Genomic DNA, 20,613 nt, shown 5'->3' with positions numbered 1-20,613 from the left:
GCAGTCCAAAAACCATCACACTCCTACCACCATGCTTGACCGTTGGGATGGGGTTCATCTGTTCGAACGCATTCCTGGATGATTTGCTGGTTTGTTCTTGGAGAGGTTTTTAGTAGGATGACACCTCCTGGCTAAAGTGACGGTGGTCTTTAACTTTCTCCATCAATCCAACAGTGAATTGGTGGAGCCCCAAATCCTTAGAAATGGTTTTGTAATTCTTTCTAGACGGATGAGCATCATTAACTGCTTTTGTGAGGTCCTCAAAGACTTCTTTTGATTGTGGCATGATATGTTTCAACACACCTGTATGGTGAAGACCAAACTCACAGTTTCTGATCTTTATATAGGGTGGGGCCTATTCACACCTGAAGATCAACCTAATCATTTAAACACTTGATTGTAATGATCCCCTTTACTTTCGCTGATAAAACCAGGGTTTCACTTACTTTTGCACAGGCCCTGACTATTACACATTGTTTGTCTAATTCATACATCATTTTGTGTCAAAAGAAATGGAATTGGTTAATATAAACCCTATTGGATATTGAAGAAAATATTTTTGATTCAAGAAGGTTATCATGGCAAAATGATGGACTTTTCCCAACTATCATTAGGATCCACAAACTTTTTCTCGCCACTGCACCTAGACGGACAGAGATCCAACCTCTATGATTTTAGTGTCAACTCCCCAAATTGGGAGTAGATCACAGGGTGTGTGCGTCTATTCATTATCCAGTGCTAGATATAATGTTAGGATCAGATCACTGAAAAAAAACAGAGAGGAGTGTTTATGCTCTGCTAAGACATGAGAATCCATGGAATGTATATAATATATACACACGTTCAATTACATACTTAATTATATTGCACTTCTCTACGAGCATCGTTTAATTTTAAGGTGATGAACATGCAAGGCCACTCTACTTAATGCACTGAGTGGAGCAAAGATGCAAGAAAATGCAATGGTATGAGGCTAAAGAAATTTCTATAGCTGGATCAATAACTCTTCCAAGAGGCAATCCCATTTTCTTATTCCACGGGGAATCCTGCAAGATGAAAGCATTTCTCTTCTATCGTCTCCCACTCCCGCAATGAACGCGATGCCACAAGAGACCCAAAGAGGAGCAGTGAGAATGGAAGGGTTACAGGCACTTTATTAATTGCTCCTCTACGTTTGATTAAAATCCTTCATTCACTGCGGCCCTTCCAGCTCAGTTACAACTGTGCATTTAATTACTTTCTCTGCTGTACTAATAACTGGAGCCCCGTTCAAACATTTCCTTATATTAACACAGGAAAAGTCAAAAAGGCACGGTAAGGTTCCAACCACCGCAGCCATGGGATAAAAAAAAAAGAAAACGCTTTTATCAAATTATTCATTTTTTACTGTTTGGGCCGGGTAAAGGAGATTAACCTCGTATTTGCTTAAGAAGCCTACAAAGCACCGAAAACCTCTCCAAACCTCATACGGAAAACACTTGTAGTTTCTCTCTCTCTGAAACAGGTTTCCATTCTTACCGAAGTGATAACTTTGATATTTTTGCTAGTCTTTTTTTACCCTCTTTTCCAGGGAATACACACGGAGGTCCTTTTGTTTGCCTTTAGAAGGCTATTAATGTAAATGTCCCCCATCTTTGTTGCATAATTATATGCCCTCTCTTTACTTTCCGGGGCAGAGATTCACACGCAGCACATTGGAAGCCTTTCCAAGGGGGTCCATGAGGTGTGAAACTCCTCCACAACGGGCATCTCACCGTTATGAACATCTTCCTACAGGCACTGGAGGGGGTGAGGGAGCCTACCGGAGGAGGAACCCAGCGGAAATGCTGTCACACATGGATGGAGAATGAGAATCTTGAAACCGGGGTAGGGGAAGCTTTGCAAATACCCCAATTCATCAGGTCCCTTCAAGACAGGAACTGGAGGGAGAGAGCCATCACCCGTCCAGTCTACCACCAAGAAACACTCATGCACCAACAACTACAGGAATGGGGAAACTTCCCGAAAAGATCCATCTTGCCATGTTTCCAGAGGACCTTACTTCTGCCATCATCCCAACTTTCTCCCAAGACGAGACAACCATTCAAATCTCTCTGGTTCACGTTCAGTACCAACAATGCTACTTGTGTTGATAGTTCATTGGTTTCCCAGTATTCCCCTAATACAGGGGTGCTCAAGTCCAGTCCTCAAGACCCCCTAAACCTGGTCAGGTTTTCAGGATATCCTTGCTTCAGCACAGGTGGCTCAGAGGCTGAGTCTTTGACTGAGCCACCTGTGCTGAAGATGGGATATCCTGAAAACCTGCCCTGTTGGGGGGGGGCTTGAGGACTGGAGATGAGAGCCCCTGTGCAATCTGAAAGAGGGTAGCGGTAAATCAGAGATATGGTAGAGCCCTAAACAGTAGGTGGAGAGCAGATACCAGATACCTCAGGAGGATTAACTTCCAGTTACAATTCCGCCTCCGTCTAAAATCTAAGCTTGCTCTGCTGGCTGTGTGGGCAAAGAAAACACCATGCTCTCAGAATATGACTGGTTTTTTTTCTTTCCAATTTCCCCAGCTGCTTGCAGTCCCCTAAAATGAACGTTTTGCTGTATAATCAAACTATGTACTGGAGACGTGAAACTTTCACATGACACTGTGAAACTGGCCAATTACGTACTTTCTCTGCTCGCGAACATAATGTTCGCGTCATCAAGATCCGCAATTATTCCCCCAAGCAATGGAATTACTCATGATGCATTCCAAAAATCCCCAGAAAATGCATGGCTCTCTGAAAATGAAGTTACTGCAGAGAATAGCCATTTTTTCCCCCAGTAAATTTTGGCAAAACTGGCAGACATTTGAGCGCATTTCGCAGCCGCTGGGTGGGGGGAAATAAAATGGTTTCGTCTGTGGCAAGTTTCTGCAAACCGCCAGAGCAAAAAAAAAAAAAAACGTTCAAGAAAATACGAATGTTGGCAAAAAATTTGCAACTTTTATTAACCGAGCTGCAGGAGATTGGCGCGTCTACTCATATACCGTAGCCAACGAGAACGGGTGGATTTTATAAGGGGGGGGGGAGAGGGGGCGGTCAAGTTAAGATGTCACAGGGCTATTCTTTCACAAGAGCGTGTATTTGAATGATGGGCAGTAAATCCGCTCTCTCCCCGCAAAAAAAGAGATTTTACAGCCTGTCGCACTGCAAAGTGGATTTTTTTTATCATGGAGTCAGGACGCTTGGAAGTGAACCGGTTTCTTAGTCACCTGGTGAACACTACAGGACCGACATCGTTAGCATGACAATGCCGGGACAGAACAGCAAGAAGACAAGAATGTCCAGAATCACAGCGCCTTTCACATAGAAACTGTTCCTGCCGACAGCCTCCCCTAGCAACAGCAAGAAGCGTTAGCAGTGCGCAGAAAAAGCCAAAGGTTATTATTACGTCTGTGTAGGAATCCGAGCTGAATACAGACAGTTCTGGTGAACACCTGAAATGCCTTTATAGGGAAATTGGGGTGAAACAGCAGGAATTGTTTTTTTTGTTTTTTGGACTGCATAGATAACTTTTCTAGCAAAGAAAGGGTTAAGGTTCATATATACTAAGCATTGCTATTCAAAAAGGAAGACCAGGACGGACCATAAGGAGTCTCACTGAAAAGCACCACATAGTAAACATGAGCCCATGTATCAATTTCGGAAGACTCCCTGGTTTTACGTCTCCCTCTTATTTCCCCCCTTTCTGCCTTTATAACAGAACACATTCTACTCTCAGCATCCCCCTCTCTAATTCCTAACCTGCTCACGCACACTCCCACTTTCCTGCAGTCCGTCTTACACACCAGCCGTGGGCTCTACGCATATCTACCTCTCACACACACACACCCCACTTCAAATGTGAGAAATTAAACCTTTCCCCCAGGGCAGCAGGGGCTCAGACTAGCCACCCGCGGGGGGGGCACAGGTCACTTCCATCTCGATAGCTGCTTGGGGATGGTAATAAGAGGGATAGGATCACAGCGGTGCCTGGCAGCACACGCCTCCTGCTGGCCTCTAGGAGCCAACGGCGAGGCACGGAAATCAGGACTAGATTTGGGAACGGATTATTGTGTGTCCTCACTCTGTTTCAAGCCCCTCAGGATTTTACCTGCATCTGGTTTCAAACCATTGTAGGAGATATTTTGGTGGGAGAGGGTTAAACTTTTAACAAGTTCTAGAGCCAGAAAAGTCATTCAAATCTATGTTCCTGCCAAAACGAGATTGTAAGTTCTTTGCTCAAGAGACTATACTGTCTAAGAAAAAAGTAGTAAGCAGCAGAATTGTAGCTTTTCAAACGCAGTGCAGACATACATATCTATATATATACACACACACACTATATCTATATCCACACTCTATATATATCTATACACACACACACACACACACACTATATATCTCTACACACACACTATATCTATATCCACACTCTATATATATCTATATACACACACACACACACACACTATATATCTCTACACACACACTATATCTATATCCACACTCTATATATATATATCTATATACACACACACACACACACACACACACACACACACACACACACACACACACACACACACACACACACTATATATCTATACACACACACACACACACACACACACACTATATCCACACTCTATATATATATCTATATACACACACACTATATATCTATACACACACACACACACACACACACACACACACACTATATCTATATCCACACTCTATATATATATATCTATATACACACACACCCATACTTATAGATTACTTTCTTATTACCTGCTTCTCGGTCATGGCATAAATATACTGCAGATCAGGGCTCAGCACCAGGTCCCGCAGGATTGCATTCCCCTCGTGGACCATCACATTCTCGTACTGCTGCGTGGCGTGGGAGATGGGGCCTGACAGGTCTACAAGGATCTGAAGGAGAGAGAGAGCAAGGGAAGGACAGTTAGAGACCTCACAGGACAACCAGGACATGTTCAAACCCGCCCAACGTGCAAAACCTGATCTTCAAGAGCCCCCTGGTCCAGGCAGCAAGGGAAGAAGTTGGGGATGCAGTTTAGTTTAATTTATGGAGGGGTTATTTGCAACATAAATGCAACGAGACTCGCTGCTAGAAGGGTGGGGTGTGACTGTCCCCTCCCCAAGAAAGGGTGACCCAAAGAAAGCAGGATTTAGCAAGTGTGACCCAAAACAAGAGACAAGTTAAGAAAAATGTTGGGAGTTGGACATAAGCAAAAACATGCAACATTGTAATCCCTGCAGCAATCATACATTCGTTACGTATGTGTGACTAACACAAGGATGCTCTGGCAGTGAAACGTGTTCCATGAGCCACTGTAAGTGTTGTACAATTATTGCAGGAGAACCAGAGGAAAACACATGCACACAATAGACAATGAAGCCCGCGTTTGGTGTAGAGCAGGCAGCACACGGCCCCTGCGTGTCAGCCCGACACCGCTCTCCTGAATCCGCTAGAGGATGGGGCCAGGTTGCCAGGGCAACACCAGCTACAAGTAGCATCTACCACTGAAATGCGGACACGTGGTCTGAGAACAGAGAGCTGATCACAGATCAAAGGGAAATAAAAGAGAAAACCCTACAGAGACCCAAAGGGAGGGGGGGGGGGAGAGAGAGAATGGGGGGGGGAGGAGAGAGTGGGGGAACGAGAGAGGGGGGAGAGAGAGAGAGGGGGGAGAGAGAGGAGACAGAGAGAGGGGGGAGTGAGGAGACAGAGAGGGGGGGAGAGAGAGAGGGAGAGGGGGAGAGGCAGAGAGGGGGAGAGGCAGAGAGGCGGAGAGGCAGAGAGGGGGAGAGGCAGAGAGGGGGAGAGGCAGAGAGGGGGAGAGGCAGAGAGGGGGAGAGGCAGAGAGGGGGAGAGGCAGAGAGGGGGAGAGGCAGAGAGGGGGAGAGGCAGAGAGGGGGAGAGGCAGAGAGGGGGAGAGGCAGAGGCAGAGGCAGAGGCAGAGAGAGAGAGAGAGAGAGAGAGAGAGAGAGATACCGAGAGAGAGAGAGAGCGGTACCGAGAGAGAGAGAGCGGTACCGAGAGAGAGAGAGAGAGAGAGCGGTACCGAGAGAGAGAGAGAGAGATAGAGAGAGAGAGAGCGGTACCGAGAGAGAGAGAGAGAGAGATAGAGAGAGAGCGGTACCGAGAGAGAGAGAGTGGTACAGAGAGAGAGAGCGGTACCGAGAGAGAGAGCGGTACCGAGAGAGAGAGAGAGGTACAGAGAGAGAGAGAGGTAAAGAGAGAGAGAGGTAAAGAAGGTGAGAAAGGGAGGTAGAGAAAAGGAAGGGTGCAGACAGGGGCGAAAAAAAAGGGGGATAGAGAGAAGAGCAATAAAACAAAAATATAGCTACAGAGACAGACATCAGGAGAGAAGGGGAATGAGAGAAAGAGGGGAGGAGAGCACAGAAACGAGAGCGAGAAAGAGCACAAATAAACGCGTTGAGCGCTGTGATGGGTATTTCCCCAGCTCTGATCAAATGTAACATGTCTCATTCAATATAAGAGGAAAATAAATATATATATTTCTTCCGTATAAAACCTGGAATGGACACAACATTTTTCCAGGATTCTGGGGCCAAGTGGCACCTGTAAGCCCAAGCCAGTCCTATAAACAACAGCCATTAGCGGCATTATTAGAACACACAAGGGGTCACTTCCAGTGCATAAAGCGGCTCTCGCACTCAAGCTAAAGACTTCAGTACACAGCATATCCGTGTAATCCCTTTCAATCCTCAAATTGAGTTAAAGCTGTCCAGAGGACACCATTTCTACACCACGCACAGACAGTAACCGCATTAGCACCGGCTGCCCTGACATGTCACAGAGTCGTGAGGGATTCAAACCAGCGGCTAATCGCCACGTCATGGCCGTCCCCAGCTAATGCAATGTAGCAACATCCCAGGTTCCTTTTAGTGCGGGGCCCACATTGGCTTGGAGAGCACTGCAAGGACTCGGAAATAAAACGCAGAGGCCGCTAGATATGTTTTGATTTGGTTCGGCTTTAAAACCATCAGTCTACAAAGAACACCCCTACGGCTGCGTCCATGTTTAGTGCTTGCGGGCGGAGGCGCGCTTCCGCTCGGTACTGAGCCCCTACAGCCGCAATGAGAGTGGCTTTAGTAGGGGCTCGCCGACGCTCCCGCGCGCTTGCGGAAGCGAAGGTCTTAGGGAAATTTAAAAAAAATTCCGCTTGCCGGAGCGCAGGGCCGGTCACGTGAGCGGTTCGCCCAATGAGGGCGCACAAGCTCCGTGACGTCACTGGCCCGCCCGCCGACACGCCCCCGGACGGCACGCTGTCTAAGGCCAGGGAAAGCACCCGCTTTCCCTGAGCCTCAGCGCGCCTCCGCCCGCCCGCCAGTACCGAGGCCTAAGCCAGGTGGTGCTCAACTCCAGTCCTCAAGCCCTTCTCCCCCCTCCCCAACAGGTCAGGATTTCAGGATATACCAGCTTCAGCACTGGTGGGTCAATCAGAGGCTCAGTCACAGAGCGAGCCTCTGATTGAGCCACCTGTGCTGAAGCAGGGAGAGTTACCTGTGTAGAAGCAGGGATATCCTGAAAACATGACCTGTTAGGGAAGGACTGGAGTTCATCATCCCTTCCCCAAAGCGCGATGCACCCCAAGGCTCACAGGAGGCGCAATTTGTGATATTTCATTTTTACACAAAAATATCGTTTTCCACTCCTGCAATTAACAGTATAATGCTTTCTGTTGGTTTGCTGCTACGTGGTAAAATTGAAGCCGACAGGGGCGGCCTGAACATGTAACGCCCGGGGGGTAGCTGCCCCCCTCTCCAATACCCCATCTCGTGCAGCTGTCCCGGGGGCGGAGGAAGGCATCCTGCAGGTAGGAGCAGAGCATGCTGGGGGCTCCCATAGGCAGGCTCATTACGATGGAAAGATATGCCAGCACGCAAACAAATCATAGGCCACGTTTAATTAGAGGTACAGCTTTGATTCACCTCCAGCATCTCGATAACATCAGCCAAGGATTATTTTTAGCCAGTTTTACTAAACAAATGCACTTCATTACGGGAGAGGACCCCAAGCAGTTCTAGAGAGAACAGGGGCGCCGCGTCTGCACAAACAGCCAACAAACGCGCATTTACATACAAAGGGGAGCTGCATTTTCAACTTGTATTTTTTTTTCTGTACACATTAGTGCAGGTTTATTAATTGTATTGTATGTCTTTATTTATATAGCGCCATTAATGTACATAGCGCGTCACAGTAGTAATACATGTGGTAATCAAATAAATAACAGATAATATAAATAACAGATCATGGGAATAAGTGCTTTAGACATAAAAGTAACATTAAGGAAGAGGAGTCCCTGCCCCGAGGAGCTTACAGTCTAATTACATAGACTCCCGGGTCACATGCTTTCCTATGAAATAATCTGGTTCTGCACCACCGTTTGGGAAATAACGGGAGGAACATATATATTTTTTCAGGGCGTCAACAGTGGCTGCCGCTGTGAACCAGCCAATCCTTATAACTCAGGGGGGCGCAAACTTTTTTCCCTGCGCCGCCCTGCCGGCATTTCCCCCCTCTCTGCGCCCCCACAGCATGACGTCACGTTGCCATAGCAACGTGATGTCACATGACCTCGCGGCGTCATTTGACGCCGTGTTGCCATGGTCGCACGTCTAAGAAGCCGCCGGAGCCAAGGTAAGTCTGGTTTACAGTGCCCCTGCTGCTCCCTCCGCACTTGCATTTAAGTGCCTTCGGGAAGCGCGCGGGGCCTCTGTAAACCCCGCGCCCCCCGCAGTCGGTCTTGCGCCCCCCACTTTGCACACCGCTGTTATAACTGTCCCGATCACTGGAACGCTGCCGCATCACTTCCTGTGTTTGCTTCCACATTACCACCAACAGAGACAGGGGAGCATTGGAAGGGCTGACATTCATAGTTTTTGCTGTTCATATTTAGGCTGAATTTTAAATCCTAAATTAAATAAAGAAGCTTAGGACTGGTGTGTTATACAGCAGAGTGCTTTTCCTTTAGTGTAACTTCCAATTGCTAAGTGGGTATGTACAACTTTAAAGAGGCAATCCAAGAAGCACTTTAAAAATAAATAATTACCTAAGCTGCCAATCGATTGGTTGTCCTGTAAATCGATTAGCAAAGATCCTGGTTCACCAAATGGCTGCCTTTCAGTTTCAAATAATCCTTCAGGCAGTGTAACTCTGCAGCTACAATGTACATTAGCTATTGTTACAGCTTGCAGCGTAAACTGCAGGGAATATTGGCAACAAATAATCAAACACGAAAGTGTTGAAAACACCTTGCACGGCTGGGAAAGTGTGCTAAATAAAGCCTGTTAAAGAAATCAAATGATCATCAGTATATTAAAACTCATTAAAAATAGCATTAAGAGTGTTCTAAAACTACAAAACTGATTTATTTATTTAGTTAAACAAAACCCACCTGTAGGATATTGCATGGACTGCCCCTTTAAGCAAAGCATTACCCCTGCAAGAAATATTATCCAGCAGTAAATGGAAGTATTTCCCGGTGGTAATGGAGATCTTGATATGTGGTTTCCCTTGATACTGCCTTTTACTGCCACGGGCTTTAAATTCAAAGTCATCTCGGCACAGGGAGAGACACAAAAATACGAATCCAAAACACAGGAAATGATCTGGGATAAAGTTACGCCGAACACGGGACCAGCGGCCAAGGTACAGACTTCAAAAGTAACCCAGCGCTGCTCTCCAGGAAAAGGCCAAGAACAGAGCGAGGAGTATCAGACATCGCACCATAGGGACACCGAACTATACAAAGCAAAACCTTCACACCGTCCTACACCATGTGCCCAACGACGGAGAACCAACAAACCGTGCCAATGGCAACGAGATGGCGATTCAAACTAGGATGGTTATAAATAAATGAAGACGCATCAGTATTTCTAAAGTACCGGGAAAGTTTGCTACTCATGTTCCCATCTGCTGTAAAGCCTCAGACACCATTAGATTCCTGGCTTTGTTTCGCATTTAGGATTTAGCCGGGCGTCTATCCCAAGCACGCTTAGGGTCGCCAGGTGGCTTCCCCCTAAAATACTGGACTCAAATGGTGAAAGGTGCGTCAGGTCACTATGTCCAGGGAGGGAAACACCGGACACATACATGTCCAGTATTACAGCAACTCTCATTTTTTTCTGGACAGAGAATCCAAATACGGGACAGTCCAGTTCAATACCGGACACCTGGCACTCCTAAGCACGCATTACTTTTAGCCTCTAACACTTCTGCTCTTGAATGCACCGCCATCGCTCGGAAAATCTTCAACACAAAAAGTTTCTTATTTTTTTAGAATAATTTGTTTCCTTGAAGAGGTTCGTTCAAAATAAATTAAACATTGCGCAATAACATTATGGTGGCAACATGTAGGGAGGATTTAGGGGAGGGGGGGGGGGAAGGGAAACCCAGATTTGTGTAGTGCAACAGAAATAGTTGGTCATTTACACACTAAATAAGTTATGGAGGGTAAAAAAAAAAATGACAAAAACCCTTCCCCTCGTACAGCAAATAAGAATATCACGTGTGAGCATATTCACGTCTCAGACAGGTCTGCAGCCCTGCCTTTCCCCATAATCTCTTAGCATACAATGCTACCAACTGCAGCAAGGGATTCTGGGAAATTACATGCAAATGAGCACAGTGTTCTTTTTTGCTTCCTATCCATTTTAACCTGCACCCCTATAAGCTTATGCCTGCTGCATTGCACAGATTTTCAGAAGTGCAGAGCCAGTAAGCCTACTCACAGACATCTGTTGGCCACCTACAATTTCAGTGGAATGTCCCATCTTTGTCCATACCATCAGCAAATGGTCTTCACTGCTGCTCTGTACTCTGTATCTCAACTGTGTGATGTTGTCAGGATGTTTGTCATTGGGTCTATATGACAAGGCACCCCAAACTACTGTCCATACGGCCATACTTGCCAACATTTACAATTCGAAAAGGTCACCCCTCCGTTTCCCTGACTGACCAACCAACTGATCCCATAGAACTGGTCATTTTTGCAAGTTCTCCCTGGAGTCTTCCACAACCGTTTGCCTGCACAAAATAATAATAAGAATCCCACAGATCCCCCTCCCTTTCCAAGACAGACATATTTGTTTGTTTTCCTAATTACAGTCAGGATCAGCACAGCTGATAACTGACTAAAATGTGTCTATTAAAATATTCTGGTTGTTCCCTTGTTTAAGCTGCTCGTATCATTGAATTCCAGGGTAATTGTATAATTGAGCTACAACAAGAGCTAGTCACGGAAGGGAACAGTAAAAATAGGACAAAACTTTGTGAAAACCTCTGCCTACGGCTGTCAAATTACAGCTTTTAACGAGTGAAAATACAGCAATTTTTTTTTTAATGCGAGTATGTTCGCTAAAGCCTCAAATGTGGGTCAATGTAGAATGTTTGGTAACGGCGGAAGGTAAGAGAGTTTTGAAGTGAAAATATAATACCACTGCCCAGGAGGGGTCGGTGAGAAGCTGGGCACCATTAGTCTGCTATAACACGGATACCTTCTGACCTCAACTTAACTCCTTGAAGTGCTGAAAAAGTCACTATTAATCCCTCCGACCCATCCATGAAAAACAGGGTGGACCTGTCCCATCGTTCTCAGCCAGCAGTAGAGGGAGGGTGCTCTCCCAAAGAGAAATGCATTGTGGGTCACGAGAGTGACACCGAGAGTTCTTTAAGTCGGGTTTAGTTAATCACTGCTCCATCAAGTCACGCTGGGATGTGGAACCCAAGTTCAGTACTTTATAAGATAAAGGCGCCAAGCAGGGACAGCCTGTCCTGTGCAGCAAAGTAATCCGTGGCGTATACGTGGCATTTGTCAGCGACATTTTGCCGCGGCTCCCCTCTCCCCCCTAGGAACACGCTCCCTATTAATGTCAGCTTTTATTTGAAAGGGCCAAGACTGTGCCATTAACATCCAGTGACAGCAAGAGGATGTGGAAGGATGAAAAGTGGCCTTTTCTGCACAGCCGACATCAGTAATGACATATTACAAGCCGAGATAAAATGGGAAGAGCAGCCTCCTCTGAACACGCGGCGACACAAGCTGGTACTACCACACGCCGGAAGCCTGTAGCTTTCGACACGGCACCGTGAAGGGTGTGTTTCATGACTCAAAATCTGTCCGAGCATTGCTAAATTGGCCCCATATTTGGGGAAAACACCTCAAATCTGTTTCTACGACGACAAATTAGTAGTACTCACAAGTTATCAAAACCGGCTAATAATAGCAGTGGCCGGTGTCTGAACAACGTTTATTCATGTGTCACCGTACCTCCAGCACCAGACGGGCACCGGGCCTTTCGCGTCACATGATCACGCCGTGAGTTATTTGACAGAACCAGACCCCAGGTACCAGGGCGGTCAACTTGAATTTCAAGCAGGTGCTGACCGTTTGTTGGAACACATGTGTCCATGGATTACCAGGTACATCATTAGGGCACTGTAAGGATTAAACATCGGGTCAGGGCTATTTTGGATATTGTATTGCAGAAAGATTTATACTGCAAAAAAGGAATGGCGAAAGGCTTTCTGAAATAAATCCCTGTTTCTTTTACAAAGAACGCGGAATTGTATGTTTGTGAATAAAAACCTAGTGGTACTCAACCTAGTCACCTTTGGTTACCCTCATCCTCAACCTAGTCACCTTTGGTTACCCTCATCCTCAACCTAGTCAACCTTTGGTCACCCTCATACAATGACGCTACCAGTGCTGAAAACAAGCTTGTTTCCTCCCAATGTGAGACCTCATTGGAAAGAGCAAGAGTTGGCACACACTTGTGTAACACTCCCTGTCCGGCTTCTAGGGAGGTTACACCGGGTGTATTATATGAAAAAAGAGGATACCGGCGCCACAAAGAATAATATAAAGTCCAAACACTTAAAGTGTAAAGTCCAAATGGAGTCCTAATACAACTGGTGATGAAGGAATCTCACATCAACGAAGTGCAATATGTGGAAATAAGAAAAACAAATTATGGTGCAGTATGCCAATCACTGATAGCTAAAAATATTGACAGACTAACAACACAAGACAAACAAGACAAACAAACGAAAACACACTAGCAAGGCTTAATACTAAAACAAAGCTAATTTATTACTGGATATGGAGGGTTAAAGATATAACACGCTTCCGGAGGGGTAAAAGTGAAACCCTACTCACAAGAAGCTAGACAAATACAGGCAACAAGCTGGAATCGTGCTGGTGGGCTTCCAAGATGGCGACCGGAGCGCTCTCACTGGCGTCCCCACGTGACAGGGGTGGAAGGTGAGTCACAAGGCTCTAAAAACACTCAAATCTTTCCGACGCGTTTCGTGCGCATGCGCGCACTTCTTCAAGGGAGTGTTTTTAGAGCCTTGTCTGGCCCGTGGAGTAGATTGCAGTTCAGCAAGTGGAGCCGTGGTGTAGCTGTGGAAGATAAGCTAAGGAGGAGCGTCTGCGTTGGGACTATCGTGTGGCGCGACGTCACCTCCGCCCGGAAATCCCGTCATTCGTGTGACTCACCTTCCACCCCTGTCACGTGGGGACGCCCCTGCGTGGTATGGATCCCCATAGCTACCCAGGGTGAGGCCCAGCATACAATAGCCATGCTAATAACCCTTTAGGAAGGTAGGTTACACTGCTTTACCCCAGAATGGTACCCTTTTTCCTGTGGTTTGTTCTCTGCCTACTTATCCCTCTCTGCCCCTGCACTGAATGCTCCTACCCTTGTATATAGGCTTCTATAGACACACTATATAGAGCACATTGTGCACAGACAGTGAGGTGTTCAACAAGTCATTTCTGGACTTGAGGTATGGATAAGTTCGGGTTTGCAGCCTGCCAGTCTGGCAGCCCAGTTAGGCCGGCGCTCGGGGTAATAATTCATTGTTTATTCGTTTTTGGATGTGTTGCAAACTCTTGGAGTCTAGTTAATTATGATTAGAGAAATGACGGTGATTCATTGCAGTCATTAGTAACGCATCTTTAAAGTAGGAATGAGTAGAAATGATGTAGGAAGGCTTTGCACGTATATAGAACCATGCTCCGCTGCCATGGAACGGGAAACATTTTATTTTTAACCCTTGCGCTGACAGAGTGGTAGGTTCTTAGGCACACAGATTGTAAGCTCCCCGGGTCAGGGATTTCCTTTCCTATTGTCTGATTTTGTTTGTTGCACTTATTGAATTATAATTCCCTGTATGGTTTGTCTCTCTTGTAAAGTGCTGAGGATGCTGTGGGCGCTATATCAATAAAGATATACATACATGGCTCCCTGGTCAGCAAAAGAGCTACAAAGTAATTCAAATTGCCGTTTCCAATTTTAAAGTTCCTATCCATCGCTCTACATTGTGAAAAATGAAACCACAAATATATAAAAAGCAGTAATTGGCCAAAGTGGCATACAAAAAAAAAAAAATTCACACGTAAAAATGTAACATTTTTTTTTATCCGATTCAAAAATACATATATTTTAAAAATCGACATTTACAAAACGTTTTTTTTTTCTTTTAATGACAACTCAAATGTATGCTGTACATATAGGAAGGGGGGATGTTTTCCAACACAAATCGTTCATTCAAAACATAGATTGGAGGTTACGGTAGGTGTTAATACAAGGTAGTGGTACTTTGCACCATCCCACATTCTTTTCCTTGCCATTACAACCCCCAACAAACAATGGCAATTTACTACTGGCATTTTGAGAGCCGGTATCTCCAGAGTGTTGGTATAGAAGGGTGAGCACAGAATCACACCAGAAAGCATGAAAGTTACTTAAATGGCCAGATCAGCAGGAAGTGGATGTTAAAATGTTATGGGAGGGGGTGGGAGAGACGGGACGTCTGTGGTGGTACATGGAAAATCCCTGCTCCCTCCTCTCCCCTTCCTTGGGCTCGCCCCCTGCCACGGCGCTTGGCGATACGCTGCGCCCCTTATCTCTCTCCGCGGAGGTGATTAATTCCATGTGACTGGCAGCAGCAGCAGGAGCGGGCGCTCGGCGCTGCCATGCTTCAAAGCCAGGGGCTTATCTGCCTCAAACACACACTGCAACCTTTTCAGAGAAACCCTTCACCGTTCCACGGGCCAAGTACAGCCGCAGAAAGGCAGAGCAGTGACGGGCCTGGGGCGGCCTTTTGCATGGGTCTTTTCCACCTGCTTGGTCCAAAGTATATGGGGTTTTTATTTAATGTACAAGTAACCTTTTCTTCTCCTCGGATTTGAGGCCTGATCCCATCTCTCATTGTGAAATCCTCTGTTACCGACAATTATTGGTGTGAAAATAAAATAAATAAATATATATCCCGCCAGGGACTTTTAAAGCGGCAGCGCCTTTTTTTGGGGGGGGGGGGGGGGGGGAGATCCCCTGAACTGATGCATGGTCCACCAACCTCTGAGGACATGCAAATCTGTGTTGTGGACACAAAGTGGACGCAGATTCAGGCATGCTCAGGCAGCCTGTAGAGGTGCAAGTAAATTTTGCTGGCAACCAAGGGGGTGCCTGAGAGCTCATCTCCACCACCCCCCGTCTCTAGGGAGGTAGAATAAATGGCCGTTTTGGGAATGGGGCATCGCCGCTTTAAGAAATGGTCATTTAAAAAAAAAAAAAACAGTTGGTTTAAGGATCCGTTATATACATCTGAATCACTGCATCATCTTCTCCAGAGCAGCAGCCATTGCATGTTTATGCCTGGGGGGGGCTTAACTCCAGGCCTCAAGCCCCCCACCGCCCCCCCAAAAGGGCAGGTTTTCAGGATAGTCCTGCTTCAGCACACGTGGCTCAGAGGCGCAGTCGAAGAGCCACCTTTGCTGAAGCAGGGATATTCTGAAAACCTGACCTGTTGGGGGGGGGGGGGGGAGTCTGAGGACTGGAGATGAGCCCCCCGGGTTTATACTATGAGACTTTTAGGTCTAAATCTGCCTATCTACTAAAGAAGATGACTGCATTATACAGCCACGTTACATGGTGCCACGTGGCTGACTGGTATGGCTTGCCTGCAACCCACTATGTTGCTAACTGGGACTGCACTATTAACCCTTGGATACCCATGTTAACTGTTTCACGGGGACATATACTGGTGAAGCAAGGACGCACATTGAATGGTAACCATCTCTCTCGCACTGTAATTAATCCGCTGACCCGCCCTGTCTGCTCTTAGAGACAGCACCTCGAGAAAGATCATTGGTGCATTGTTTGGTTTTTATTACACCTAAACTACCATATTACTATATAATTCTCTCAAAATGATCACCAGGGCTTTGGGGATCTTAAAATGGAAGCCGACAGGGAACCCGCGTTTGTCATAGATACAAACACAAGAAATGCTTATCGCTCTCCAAAAGTACCTCAAATAACATTAAATCCCATGGTGCATAGGGAATAGGATTCTTTTTCTAGCCAGGATTCTTACCCTGGCTAGATTTTTGTGTACCCGCGCTTGTCAGCCAGAAACCGGCCTTCTCACAGAAAGGAAAACGCATGCACAGTCATGTGTTAGAAAGTAAATGACATCTAACTTAAATAACCTTCGCCAGAGCTTTGGGGTGCGCTGGTCTTCGGGTACAGAACTGTACAGTCCTACAGCAGGTGACCCAAAGAATGGAGGGGGGGGGAGGGGAAATGAAAAGGATTGGATCACAGGTGACCAATGTCACTGCCATCTCTTCATTTTGGGCCTGGGACAGATGCCCCCGTGTCCAAGAAACCTGTCATCTCACGGATTGACGGTGACGCTCACGGATTTGGAGTCAGTCCCACTGATTTTAAACAGGCCAATATAAAACGTGCCACTCTCTCGGTGAGGAGTCATTAAAAATACCATGTGGGTTCCGTGCAAGCCCCCAAATCTCTCAGGACGTGGCTTCCGGATACCAACATTTCTGTACCAAAAGGTTTATGCCCCACGTGTTAATAACTGCGCACCGTGGCAGAGCTGCAGCTGGTCACAGGCAAAGCAGGAGGATGCCAAGGGGCACAGTCAGGAACATGCCAGCCGTGCAGGTCACACAGCCAGTTGTGGGGCAGCTGTTTGAACAAATGTTCATCACAAGTCATGGGACAGATGGAATTCCTTTGAACAGCTGCTGTCAGGAGGCCCAGCCAGCAGGCAGAGGGGGGGCGAGCAGAGCCTATCAGCTCCTTCCCTGCGCACGCAGAACCAAGCCAGCAGGCAGAGGGGGGCGAGCAGAGCCTATCAGCACCTTCCCTGCGCATGCAGACCCCAGCCAGCAGGCAGAGGGGGGGGGGGGGGGGGCGAGCAGAGCCTATCAGCTCCTTCCCTGCGCACGCAGAACCAAGCCAGCACGCAGAGGGGGGAGAGCAGAGCCTATCAGCACCTTCTCTGTGTACGCAGACCCCAGCCAGCAGCAAATACTTGGGATGTTCATACAGGGGCCGGGGTACATATAAAAGGGACCACGGTACACACACAGTCTTTCCACAAGGTGTACACCCGTGATCCCTTTATAAACTCCGCAACAGCAGCTCAACAAAAAGAGGGTTTTGTTTGGAGGATTTTTTTCTTTTTTTTTTTTCTTCATTTAAATGTTATCTTCCGCTTTCCAGAGCGCAGAAAAACAAACAAAAGGCTTCACTGTCTCATCATGCAATGCTGGCAATACCGCTTCTAAGCAGAACTGTAAAAAATAACATTTTTAAAAAAGGAGTAATATTTCTAAAGAGCACTTTGTGTTCCTGCAGCTATTTTATTTTTTTATTTTTTTAAAGCCGATTTGGGAGATTTATATATATATATAAATGCAAATACAACAGTATGCTCATCTGCATGTCTTAGGCAGGTCTGCAACCCCGCCTTTCCCCATTATCACCCAGCACACAGCACTTCCACTGCAGCAAGGGATTCTGGGAAATGACATGCAAATGAGCACACAGTGCCACTTTTTGCTTCAAAAACCATTTTATATATATATATATCTCACAGTCGTGCAGAGGATTTGGAGCTGCAATGAGCAACTGCTGCTCCTTGCAGAAATAACTGAACACATGTTGTATAGAGTAATAAAAAGTACGGAAAGCTAAAGAAAAGGTCAGCTTTAATGTCCATGACAGAATCAAAGTGATGTAATGACGATGCTAAAATGACTGTCACAACAATGAGTGCAGTAAATAAATACAACCTGTTATCTCATACAAGGACGGCCTGGACTGAACTCAATGGCCTTCTGCTAATGAAGAGTTAAAAAAAAAGTCATTTCCATGGCAATAAGGCACTTCAGGAGTCAGCTCCTCACTGTGTTCAGCATATTTAGGTGAACTCAGAGAGCAGACGGGACTCTCACTGCATAAATCCTCAGAGATAAGCCCTTGCCAGAGGAGCTTAGCTCACCAACACATCGATTCCCTGTGTTTTATAGCCAGAGGAAGTGTGCAAAGGCTGGAGCAGGATTCCCGAAATCCAAGCTCCATGATCTTGTGTCTCTGGCCGGGATTAGGGCAGGGGGTGACAAGCTCCAGGCCTCAAGCGCCACCAACAGGCCAGGTATTAGGGATATCCGTGGTTCAGCACAGGTGGCTCAATCAGTGACTTAGACACCTGTGCTGAAGCAGAGATATCCTGAAAACCTGACCTGTTGGTGGCCCTTGAGGATTGGAGTTGGCCACCCCTGTAGTAGGCTGAGACAGGTTATTACAGTCGAGTTCTAAGTTCGGGAGAGGCGGGCGCAGAGTTAGGGTATTGGATCATAAACCTTGCTTCCACAAATTAAACACGTTGCAATCAAGATCAATAATAATAATAATAATAATAATATCAATACTAATATTGTTTATAATTTAATAATACATTACAAATAATAACTAAATCCTTTATCTCCTTGTGCCTTCCCGGGAATGTGCATATCATCTGCTTAAAATTTTTTGTTTAACCATCCAAGTACCGGGAAGAAAAAAAACGACAGGACACAAATTCAAGGTCAGAAAGACAATTGGCGCGCACAATTAAACTGCTTCAGTCACTCGCCTTACGACAGGTCACAAGGACCTTGGTGGATAGGTCGAATGTTCGGGACTCCCACTTCAGAGACCATGATGTTATTATAGAACTACCCTCCCTTCTGCACTGTTCATTATGAGCAGCATCATGAGAAGCTGCAACTATAAAAACAGCACAGGCACCAAATAAGTACTGTATCCTCAATGGCACCCGTGTGTATACCACGCAGCAGGCGGGCACAGCCAGAGCTGCTCCCCTCCATACGCAGGAGCAACTCGGGGCGAAGCTTACACTCTACCCATCATCATCATCATCATCATCTAACACAGGAACCCCCCCCCCCCCCGGGGAGAAGCGGGGGGAGGCAGGGAGGGCGAGATAGTGAGACCGGAGGAAACCGGGTGGCCGGCTCAGTACCCGAGGAGATGAGCCAAGAAAGGGATAGGAATTCAGAAGGAACGCAGGAAATGCCCCGGAATCCGGGATTAAGAGAGGATTTGGAGAGCTTGTGAAGGCAGGGAAGTCCCGTCTGCAGGTGCAGCGTCAGCAAGCGGCCAGGTGCTCAATACCTCTGCTAGCACAGGGGCCTGCTGCGCAATCAGGCTATTTGTTCAACAGAACTTGGTCCAGTTAACCCCATCACCGCCAAGTGACCAGCAATACTTTTCAAAGTCATGAACCCCCTAACACAGTGCCAATACGATGAAGAGGGTCTGTTCTTCATCCTGCTTTTTGCAACTCAAACAGAACTCAAACAGGGCCAGCCAATGCTAATAATTAGATAGGAAATGTAAAATTAAAGAGTGTGTGTGGTGTGTGTGGTGTGTGTGGTGTGTGTGGTGTGTGTGGTGTGTGTGGTGTGTGTGGTGTGTGTGGTGTGTGTGGTGTGTGTGGTGTGTGTGGTGTGTGTGGTGTGTGGTGTGTGTGTGGTGTGTGTGTGGTGTGTGTGTGGTGTGTGTGTGGTGTGTGTGGTGTGGTGTATATATAATTTTTTTGAGAGACAGAAAGAGTGAAAGAGAGAGAGAGAGAGACAGGACAGAGAGAAAAATAGACATAGAGAAAAATAGAGAGAAAAATAGACAGACAGGGACAGACAGAGAGAGGAGAGAAAGAGAGAAAGAGAGGAGTGAGAGAAGAGAGGAGTGAGAGAGAAGAGAGAGAGAAGAGAGGAGAGAGAGAAGAGAGGAGAGAGAGCGAGAGGGGGAGAGAGAGAGGAGGAGAGAGAGAGAGGGGGGGAGAGGACAGAGACAGAGGAGAGAGAGGAGAGAGAGAGAGATGACAGACACACACACAGAGAGAGAGAGAGAGAGAGAGAGAGCGAGAGAGAGCGAGAGAGAGCGAGAGAGAGCGAGAGCGAGAGCGAGAGAGAGCGAGAGCGAGAGAGAGAGCGAGAGCGAGAGAGAGCGAGAGAGAGCGAGAGCGAGAGAGAGCGAGAGAGAGAGAGAGCGAGAGAGAGAGAGAGCGAGAGAGAGCGAGAGAGAGCGAGAGAGAGAGAGAGCGAGAGAGAGCGAGAGAGAGCGAGAGAGAGCGAGAGCGAGAGAGAGCGAGAGAGAGCGAGAGAGAGAGCGAGCGAGAGAGACATGACAGAGAGAGAGAGAGAGAGAGAGAGAGAGACAGAGA

The 20,613-nt window shown here is 46.7% G+C and overlaps 1 protein-coding gene across 6 annotated transcripts in view; it reads right to left on the bottom strand.

The window, feature by feature from the left end:
* PLXNA1 (plexin A1) overlaps positions 1-20,613 on the bottom strand; it is a 256,653-nt gene that overhangs the window by 114,600 nt on the left and 121,440 nt on the right. For all 6 annotated transcript variants that reach the window (XM_075574585.1, XM_075574582.1, XM_075574587.1 and 3 more), the window contains one exon: positions 4,809-4,949. In XM_075574585.1, coding sequence (XP_075430700.1) covers positions 4,809-4,949 — 141 coding nt within the window. The remainder of the gene's footprint in view (positions 1-4,808; positions 4,950-20,613) is intronic.

Source organism: Ascaphus truei, chromosome 17, assembly GCF_040206685.1.
Source record: "Ascaphus truei isolate aAscTru1 chromosome 17, aAscTru1.hap1, whole genome shotgun sequence".
Classification (NCBI taxonomy): domain Eukaryota; kingdom Metazoa; phylum Chordata; class Amphibia; order Anura; family Ascaphidae; genus Ascaphus; species Ascaphus truei.
The sequence above is the reverse complement of the archived record's forward strand: the minus strand, read 5'-3'. Positions and strand labels throughout refer to the sequence as shown.